This window comes from Pyrgilauda ruficollis, unplaced genomic scaffold, assembly GCF_017590135.1.
Source record: "Pyrgilauda ruficollis isolate IOZ18807 unplaced genomic scaffold, ASM1759013v1 scaffold183, whole genome shotgun sequence".
NCBI lineage: Eukaryota > Metazoa > Chordata > Aves > Passeriformes > Passeridae > Pyrgilauda > Pyrgilauda ruficollis.
This window is the reverse complement of record NW_024517318.1, coordinates 150,004-160,472: the sequence shown is the minus strand read 5'-3', so window position 1 is coordinate 160,472 and position 10,469 is coordinate 150,004. Positions and strand designations below refer to the sequence as shown.

Below are 10,469 nucleotides of genomic sequence, written 5' to 3'. Positions count from 1 at the left end.
CCAGGCAGTCAGGTTTGACTTTGGGATCACCAGCCACCAGGGACCACCAAAAAGACCTCCAGGACAGAAAAACACATCTGCAGAGAGAAGGGAAAATATGTTAATGATTTTGGGGAAATTATTATCAAATGTATGCTTATTCCAGGAAAATCAATGAATGTGTGTAAAATAAAGCCTTTAAATAGGAGCTTTTTCTGTACTCAGCATGCACAATATTCCAGAGGATATCCTCACATGCATTCAGCCAAATAAAGAATGACTGCTTCTTAATGCTACATTGGTGTTAAAGAGTTTGCATTTTTACCTATTTTTGGTGACACTGGAAGCAGAGTGTTAATAGCAATGCGATAGAAATTGAAAAAGATTAATCAATAAGTTTCAGTAAGAATTAATTATGATATCCTTTTGGAGGGGTCACTGTTTCATGTCACATGTAGCTTTTTCTTTAGGGAATTTTTTGTCACTTTTCCTGCTATTTCTGCATTCAGATCATCCTGGAATTTGAGATTATTGTATGACTGAATTTCAGATAAAATCAAATTATGATCTATTGTATTATCATACTGATAATAAAAAGCCCTGGAAACACTGGTGATTTGTACTTCTTTTTCACATTGAATCCCACCAGTTTCAAAAGCCATGCATACAAGAAAAGCTGTATTACAGTTCTGCTGTGACTTTTCTTCTAAGACTTCTATAATACACCAAAGAATTTAGGAGAAGGAGACCAAAAGACTGTTGCTCAATTCCTATAGAAATACAATGTCAGTAGGTCATGTTTCTTTCTTTTTTTGTTATTTGGACATCAGAAACCTCCTTCCAGCACACATGGATGGATGGATGGATGGATGGATGGATGGATGGATGGATAAACTACTGCTAAGGCATGTTTATACTGCACCACTACTTTTATAATTAGAGAATGGCAAATGGGTTTTAGCCTGCCTTGGGAGAAAACATGTTCATGAATCCATTGGTTCTGCTCTGCAACTCTAAAATGCACTACCAGGGCTAATGATTCACCAGTTTAATGTGAAAGGGCTGTGATTGCAACAAGGGGCAACAAGTCTCACTAGCTGCTATCCTGCCTTCAACAAACATTTATGCACCAGTCCCAGGTGGTTCCCAAACACAAACAGTTACACATTACTGCAGAGCATTTTTTCCTGTCCCAGGTATTCAAAAGAGAAAGATTAGGAGAACCCAATTACATGACTGTAATAACACTGTGCATAGCCATGAGCACTAACAGAAATTTTAAGCAATTCTACAAGACAGAGAAAATTAATGGGTCATTGAATGAAGCCTGTGAATATAACCAGCTGTAGGACTAACAGTATACAGGACAGGAGAATCAACCTGTAATCCCTCTGCTGCAAGGGGTTGAGGGGGATTTATCTGGCCTTGCAGGAAGTTTGGGAGTGGGACCTGTGAGTGAACAGACTCTCAGCTGCAGGAGTGACATAGCAGGACATGAACAGGTAAGAGGGATGATGGCAGAGCCTTAAAATGGGAGGTACAAGAGTTGCTGCATATGAATATATATATATATATATATATATATATATATATATATATGCATATGCATACATATATGTTGCATATATATACACACATATATGTTTACATATACATATAACAGTGTGTGTGTGTGTGTGTAAATATATATACACACACATACACATATATATTAAAAATGCCGGATATAGTTATTATATGGCAAATTCTTTCACTTCCAAGTCAGTAGATTGGATGGTCAGAGGTAGGACAATGTGAGTGCAGGAGCAGAAAAGGTACTGGAGGATGGAGAGGAATCTGAACTCCATTTAAACAGGTTAGTAACATGACTTTCAACCCACTCCCCTCAGGGTAGGGGCGGGGACAGAAATAATCGGGAATTAACAAACTCAGAGACCCTTTCTGCTCATAGAAGGGAAGGGTCAGGCCCGCAGAGATCTCATGATGCCCTTCACTGAACTAGTTAAACATCTAAAGTAAGAACCTGTAGCCACTGCTCTTCTCCTGATCTGACTGGAAGGTTTTAGAAATCCCTTCAAAAGAGGAAGAGAACTGGGCCAATAGAACAACAAAAAGAGAGGCAGAAAAAATCAGGAATTGCCAGTGATAAAAAGGAAAAGAGGGAAAGCAAAAACCTGAAGGGCAGAAAGAAGCAGAGTAGGAGGAAGAGATTGGATTCAATACACAGCACAGAAGCTGCTCCGTCTCCTGGCCACTGGACTGGTGAGGATGAACTAAAGTAGGTAGGACAAGAAGACTCCAAGCAGCTTGAAACACCAAGAGGCCACAGAACCACCTTACAGGGATGCATAACTCAGACGTGATCTGCTTTGTTGTAGGAAGTTTCTTATGGGTAAGTCATCTTTGACTTTCCTCTTCATGGAGTCTCTGCTTGGCTATGGAGTTACCTTGGAAAGATGAAAAGACATTAGGAATAAAAATTTCCTAGATGTTAGAAAGAGCTGGACATTTAAAAGGCATACACAGAGAAGACAATATTTACTGCTATTCCAGGGATGGTAACTCAGACATCAAGGTACCCAAGGAAAAGGAATGAAAGGATAGGAGTGCTGTAGGGACAGAGTAGTTTTCAAGCCAGGGTAGGTATAATAGGAAGAAGGATTTTTAAATGTTCTTAATATTTGAGCGTGGAGAAGGATCTACAGCTGGAGAATGACGTGGCTTGTAGTGGAGAAAGGGAAGGTTGTGGTGACGATGAAGTTCAGAACAGTACTAAATAAGATTTTAAGGACTAGAGGAAGTTAACATATAAAACAATGCTGTTGGTAAGAGTAACTTCAAATCTACAGCAAAATATACAATAGAAGCAATGGAAGATAGGTAACAGTATGTCCTGACCATAGGACATCCAGACTCATAATATGAAAGATATACAAGATGTATTTGACAAAGATTTAATTCACTCTAGCTGTGTCTCTGCTGCTTTTCTCCTTCTAGCTCCCCCATGTGAGAGGTGAGGAAGGCTGCCTTAACACTGAACTGTTAAGTATTTCTCAATCTTGCTCTTCTTTAAAGAAAACAATGAACAACAAAGGCAATACTGGACATGGATGTTATGACCTGATGGTTGACATTTTCCAGAAAATCTTATTTAGTTGTATTAAAAATTCATGTGAAATCACCATTACTTTCAATATTAACTCGATCAATTACTATTTTTATTGATCAAGGTACTGATTGTGTGGTACTGCTCCTGCTGCCTATTTGCATTACTGCAATAGTTAAGAGCTTTCTGCTGTAATTTCAACTGACAGGGATTATAATTTAGAATCAAGCTTTCCTTGAAAAAATTGTTTGAAATATACCACTTTGGTGAATATTACTGTCAGTGATACCATTTTTAAGAATAACCAAAATGATATCTTGACAAAAAAGAAAAAAACAAACATGAATGCAGAATTCTAAGGTTTGCAAAGGGAATTGGGCAAGGATAAATATCAGGAAAATAATCAAGATATAAAGCCAACAGAAGGGAAATTCACCTGACAGGGATATTGCTGAGGTTGGACAACTGTGTCCTTCACAAAGCACAATGAGTATTTCATCATTGTGGCATCTGGAATCTGGACAGTAAGTGAGGAGCATGAAGGGAGAGGGAGGAGGATACCATAGGGATCTTTGCCTTTGTTTGGTGTTCTGTGGATAACTATTTCTCGTACCCTCTTCTCTTCAGCTGTTCAGGTACAGAATGGGACCGTCTGTGGTATATCTGGTAAGATAACATGTTTAGTCTAAATATCTGCACCTCTAGACAATTCCAGTAGAAAAGGGTGGGATTAAATGTGACATTCTCAAGAGTGATGCCACCCCCTCCTTTTCCCTGGGATTCTCTAAAGCTCTACAAGAGCAAGGCAACCCCTTAGACATCTTATTGTCTAACAAAAGTTGACCCACCAGTCTCCTTTTTTATTCCACATATTTAGTTGTATGAACACTGTTAATAAAGCATTCATGGTACAATATGCCTCTTAAAAGACTGATTTTTAAAGTAAGTTCTGTCTGATTTCTTAGTTATGCCCCCCAGGATGAGATTAAGAAGGATGGTAGTTGTTGAACATCTGGAAGGCTGAATTGATAAGGGTATGCCAGAAGATTGCAAGATCCAATTTTTCCTCTCTGCTTGTCACTCATGACGAGATGTCTGGAATTCCTAGTTTTGGTCCCTAGTACAAAACAGATGTTGGCAAACTGAAGCCAGGTAAAGCAAATAAAAAGAAACAGGTTTCTTCAGCCTGGAGGAAGCTAAGGAGATAAAGTAATTGCAGTTTTCCACTACCCAGGGGGGATCTTGAGAGAAGATAAAGGCAGAGACTTTTCAGAGGTGCTCAGTAGAAGGACATAAGGTGGCTGACCAAACTGCAGACAGGAAAATTCTGATTAGACAGGAGAAAAAGTGCTTCCCCTGACAGTGGTGCAGCTCTTGAACAGGTGCCTGGAGGGAATGATGGATCTTTATCCCTGGATACTGTCCAAACTCAGCTGGACAAAGCCCCAGGTGACCTTGTTTAGCTTTGAGGTTAGCCATGCTGTAAGCAATCAAAGACATTAAGAGGCATCCTGTAAACAAAATCTTTCTGTCCTAATTCTGTGTGCCTTCCCATTGCAGGCTGGTGCTGGTGGTCGGGGGGCTCCTGCTCCTGTGTGGCCTGGTCTCTGTCTGTATGAGGTGCTGCTTCCAGTGCCATCAGACAGGGGACGAGGCAAGCCCCCAGCCCTACGAGGTCACCGTCATTGCGTTTGACCATGACAGCACCCTCCAGAGCACCATCACTTGTGAGTTGGCCTTGCCCCATCCTGTGGACTTCAACACCCTGTGAAGTGAGGGGCTGCACTGTAAAGCCCAGCTGGTGACACCCCGAGGCTGACAGAGGGAAGTTCATGGCAGGATGGAGGGAAAGTGACCTCTGTGTGTCCTACAAACTAAGGTGCTCAGCTGTGAGACATGTTTGGGTGGAATAAGGATTCAGTGGCATTTCAGGAGAGAGGAATTGTGGGATGCTGCTAGCGGGATTTTGCACACACACTCTTTTAGGGAAGTCTGAAGGAGCAGGAAAAGGAAAACCTTCTGGCTGTGCGAAGAGAAGAGCCTATGCCCTGTGGATATCCTTGCCCTCCTCTAACCACACGATGCTTTCAGGATGAGGCAAACAGCTTTGGTCTCCTTTCTTCCAGCTCTCCACTCAGTGTTTGGGCCTGCTGCCAGGAGGATATTAGCCGTGGCACACTCCCACAACGCTGCCCAAGGAACCCCTCCCCTCTCTGCATCAGACACCCCTCCAGTGTACGAAGAAGCTCTGCACATGAGCAGGTTCACCGTGGCCAAGGCGGGGCAGAAGGTGCCAGACCTGGATCCAGTGCCAGAGGAAAAGCCACAGGCACCCACCGAGGGCAAGGACGCCCAGCCAGACCTCCCAGGACACTGATGAATGTCTGGTTCTACTGATAGCAAAAAATACAGGATAGTTGCATGCAGAGACTAATTCAGGTGGGCATGGCTTTAAGAATTTCAGATTAACTTCCTTAGTCAATTGAGAAATCGGGGCGGGGCAGGGGAAGCAACTAAAATTCCAAATATTTTCAGATCTAGCAGAGTCTAATGGCTCTTTTTGACACCTCCTTCAAATAATTTGCATTCTCCAAGCCCATTCATTACATACACAACACTAGAATCACACTTTGCACAAATAAGCAGGCGGCAGGATCAAGGTGCTGAGCCATTTTGTAGGCTAGTGATCTGCAGGGTGCCTGCAGATGCAGTCTCATTCCTCTTGCCTTTAGCCTAAGTTTCCTCAGGATGGCAAGAGGTCTTCAAAGCAGGGGGAAAAAATAAAATAAAAAAAGAAAAACAAACAAACAAAAAAAGACATTTGCAAAGGTCTATTACAACCCAATATTAACACCAAACTTCTGGAAATTGCCAATCATTTATAGTAAATTTTAAAAAAAATGAAACAATCTGCATGTAGATGAAAGACAGCATACATATAGACAGTGTGTACACAGTGTACCCTTAATGCCCTGCAGGATACATAGAATGAACAGAGTCTGATTCTGAATGGGGTATATAACAATTCTGAAATGGTAGTCACAAGCTCTTATATTTGAATTAAAAAAATGTTATATATGTACCAACAGATCAAACAAGAGGAGGAGCAAGAACACTATCTCTGAAATAAAGCTCAATCATATATATTATCAATGCATTCATATAGTATCATTTATTAATTCCTAATGTTGCTGTCAAAACCAGATCAATTGAAGTAACACCATTTAAAACATGCAAGACATTTCTCAGATTGAATAATTTGTGAGTCTGTCCTGGTCAATACAAATATGCTGAACCATCCAGAAATATTAATGAAACTGGATGAACACAGGTATGGCCCATCTGTAAAACCTTGGACTAAGCTGTCAGGAGAAGGCGAGTGTTGAACCACATCAGTGTTGTCTCTACCCTGGATTCAACACCTGAAACCATTAAAGCAGCACAACATTAAATATCACATGATGATTCATTCAGCCATGAATAAATTGCATGTATATGTTCATGTTGATATGAAGGCACAGGTCACAGCTTTTTGAAATGTCTGCATGGCTCTTCCTGCTGAAGTACCCAAATTCCAGCTTTAGTTAATATGCTGTGAAATACAGAAAATACAGTTATTTTGTAGATAAGAAGGACAAGGACAATGTTGGACAAGGTCCAACTACTAGGACTAGGTCCCAAACATGTTTAGGAGCCTAACTGCTGTTGAGATCACAGCTACAGAAAATTTTAGAGAAGGTTGATAAAATAGCTTCAGGGATAGAATAAAGCTAAATTGAACAACCAAAACATCTTTGATGATGTCCCAGATGTTGACCAGCCACAGGAATTTTGTATTTAAAGGAATTTAATGAGGGTCTTGATTTTGAGGTCACAAACTTCTTCCTAAATTGTCTAGTCATTTTTAACTGTATCATTAGCAAGTGATAAAGTGGAATGGAATAAGTAAAGAAGAGACAGGTAAGTTTATGTCCCTTCTGCTATTTATACCTTTCTTCAGTCTTAGAATTGTAGAATGGTTTGAATTGCAGGGGACCTTAAAAATCATCGGGTTCCAACCTCCCTGCCATGGACAGGGACACTTTTGGCTAGACCAGGTTGCTCAGAGCCCTGTCCAGCCTGGCCTTGAAATAATAATAATTATAACTGCTTGTGGAACACCTGTTAAGAGTGATCTCTTTTATCAGCTGCTCTCTGAAGTGCTGTTCAGGCCTGGCTCCACCAAGCTGCAGAGCATTTGCTGGAAGGGTCTTTTACTCCACAGTAAAAGCCTGAAGCAAACAGAGACATTTGAGTCTGCTGAACATAAGTCAAGTACTGTCAAGCCCAGAAACTCCCTGGAAATCTTCACAGTGCTTTCCAGGGGGAACATCCAGCTCATCCTGCCTGCAGTCCTGGAGCTGTCATTTAACATGTGATGGTTACTCTGCTCTACAGGGCAGCAATTCTGCCTAGAAAGCCCAGTAGTCCCAGTGCAGGAGCAGTCATTAAAGCATCTTTCAGTTCCTGAAAGCCCTTCCTGCAGTCAGGCTCAACTCTGTCTTAGAAAGGGGCTCAGGATTGGACAGACAGCCTCTTTTCCTTCCTGGACCGAACTCCTTTGTCCTTGTGAAACAGTAAATATCCTAAAGCACAAGTCCAACTGCAAGGTGAAGCCTTTCCACATGATGTTCCCCGAGCAGCCCCAGTGCTGAGCTGCACCAGTTCCTTGGCTGCAGGACAAACTCATCCAGCTCATTGTGCCACAGGAGCCTGCAGCCACATGCTTGACACTGGGGATTCAGCCTGGACTGCAGCCAGAGCAGCATCTTTTGGGTGGTCTCCCATCCCTTCTCTTCTAATGCTAACACCATCAGATCTCTAGGCACATGCATACATTACTTCCACTAATCAGGATTATTCCACTAATCAAAAAATTAAATAATAAAAACAAACCAGCATATGGCTGGTGGTCCATTGCATTCCTTTTACAAAACAGCATTATTTGCAAAATGGTATTTGTAATTTGCAATCCCGTTAACTGGTCACTTTTCACAACCATTAAGTTTATGTATTGGCCACCAATGATTACAATATTCAACAAGTTGTTTTTGTGTCAGGGGTCACCCTCCCAAACCCCCAACTTTTTCCAGTTCCTCAGGACACAACCCAAAAGGGAACCCTTTGGGATCCCTTCTCATGGGAGCTATGAAAATAGCCCCACTCTCATATTTACCATCTTAGGAAAAAACCTTTTAACACCTTTAAAACCTTTTACAAGCTTTCTATAACTTCTTACAGTCTTTTACAACTTTTTACAACCTTTCCTAAAACCCAAGCCAGTTTGAAAAATCTCTGAGCCTCACAATGCAAACTTTCTATTAGGGCAACTTATGGGCAGGAAAAATACCTTCAAATAAAGTACCTTAAGCAATGGTAATATTCTTTTTTCCAGAAAGGGCAGAGTGATCTACTCATCAGAGTAGGAAATAGGAAGATCTCCCCGGAAATATCTTGGTGTGCACTGGAGTGCTGATGATTCCTCTGGTCCACTGAGTTGGCACCTCTTTGTCCCATCTGGGGTACCAGAAACTGGCACCAAAAGTTGGGACATAAACTATTTAACCAGTTTGTTAGGGTAGAAAGTCAACATAACTTTATTCAGTGTTAGGGTACATGGGGATAGCTCCACAGAACATGCCAGTTATCAAACCTTTAACTATTTATACATTTAAGCAAACAAAGAAATTAGTGTTCATTGACTTACAAGTTACATAGTTCTCTTCATTAAATAGTATTCTACCACCTATTGTTATTTATTTATTGTTTCTAATGCAAATTAATCCACATTTTTAGTATTTTTATCATTTATTTCTTTTTCCCAGATAAAGAGAATCTCAATAATTGTCTTGTTAGTTTCTCCTTCATCTCCAGTTTCTGTATATGTCATTGGTTATAAATTCTGCATTCTTTGTGTCCAGGTCTCAACAACAAATTTCTCTCTCTGGTCGAAGAGCACTGAAGCACGTCAGTCCCTAAATTTGTAGTTTGTTTTTCTAACACATGGGCATCACCCATAGCTTGCCTGTCATCTGTTACCCAATTCATGGATTAAATCTCCTTAAAGCAATTACCCTCTCCACACCGCTCCACGGGCTCCTTTTAAAAGAAACATTAACTTGTTTGGTAACAGTGCCGCCCTTAGGTTCCCCTAAAACAGAGTACTTGAGAAAAACCGGTTTTCAGAAACATCCCACTGGCTCCACTGTTGCTGTGACTTCTTTGTTTTCACAGGAACAATGATGCCCCTCTCCAACAGGCCACTCCCAATCACTGACTAGAACAAATGGATCTCAAACTCTGCTTTGCAAATCTGGGCTGTTGTCCTTTGCTGCTGCTTTTGATCATGCAGCAATTGTGATTGTGTTCCTTAATCTCCTCAGAGCATCATTTGCATGCCTTTAAGCAACTTTAGCTGAAGCTGGGCCATAAAAGAAGTATGGTAAGAAAGAGCAGCTTTTTTTTTGTAAAAAAAAAAAAAAATTAAGAAATTGTAGAAAATAGAGCAGCAGTACAGCAGCCCAGCATGGACAATAGAGAGTGCTTTCCTAGAGGAAAGGAAAACATTTACACAGTTAGACATTGTTTACTGGGAGTGACTAACCCTGTGCCCTCATCCAAGACCAATGTGCCCATACTGGCTCTGAAGGTGCTACAGATCCAGTGCCAAGAAAAACTGATGACCAGTCACGAGGGATATAGCAGAGACACCAGGAAAGGACTGTGCCATGGGTGGCAGTGAGCAGATCAGAAGCATGAGTGCCTTCAGGTATGCCATCTGTGGTTTAATCACCATTCAGACCACAAAGCACAAATTTTCTGACAAAAGAGACTTTAATATGCAGAGTCCACAATTAGGATTAAAAAATTAAATAAATAAAAAATCAAGTCTGTAGAGGCATAAATTACCCAGTGGGAGGTAATAATGAAAGAAATATGCTAGGGACTCCAGAGTTATAAGCAGGAGGACTGTATAGTACAGCACAGACTGCAAAACCTACCCCCAGGTTCTGTGCGAATATTTTTGTCTTCTGCTCCTATGGCTGCTTGGGAAATCCCTTGTAGAATGTACCCACATGACCTGCAGACACAGCAGTACAGTACGTGCTCAGAGCTGTTCTGACACTCTAGATTAAGAAGAAATATATTGTTTTGACAGTCCTTGAAGGAGCACTTTGTGCTGGCAGTCCAGGGTAGGAAAATTAGCCAACACCATTTCCAGTTCCTCCCTCTGGCAAACAAATCCAGAACATAGGGTTTGTCACGTGCCCATGGGCTGACATTTTAACAACCCTAAGTCAAATGTTTACGTGTTTGTCACTGCTTCTGCTCGTGTCATCTTCCT

General features: G+C 41.2%; 1 protein-coding gene across 1 annotated transcript; it reads left to right on the top strand.

Annotated features, from left to right (window-relative positions):
- Positions 1-2,323: 2,323 nt before the first annotated feature.
- TMEM52B (transmembrane protein 52B) lies at positions 2,324-5,462 on the top strand. The gene is made up of 5 exons (XM_041464786.1): positions 2,324-2,371; positions 2,977-3,020; positions 3,713-3,751; positions 4,646-4,812; positions 5,212-5,462. The coding sequence occupies exons 1-5, from the start codon at positions 2,324-2,326 to the stop codon at positions 5,460-5,462; spliced, it is 549 nt and encodes a 182-aa protein (XP_041320720.1).
- The last annotated feature ends 5,007 nt before the right edge of the window (positions 5,463-10,469 follow it).

Excerpts from the sequence above, each read along its gene's own strand:
- TMEM52B (XM_041464786.1), top strand. The coding sequence starts at position 2,324 with ATGCATAACTCAGACGTGATCTGCTTTGTTGTAGGAAGTTTCTTATGG. Across the intron at positions 2,372-2,976 it reads TTGTAGGAAGTTTCTTATGG|CTCCCCCATGTGAGAGGTGA; the intron begins GTAAGTCATCTT and ends TTCTCCTTCTAG. Across the intron at positions 4,813-5,211 it reads CCTCCAGAGCACCATCACTT|CTCTCCACTCAGTGTTTGGG; the intron begins GTGAGTTGGCCT and ends CCTTTCTTCCAG.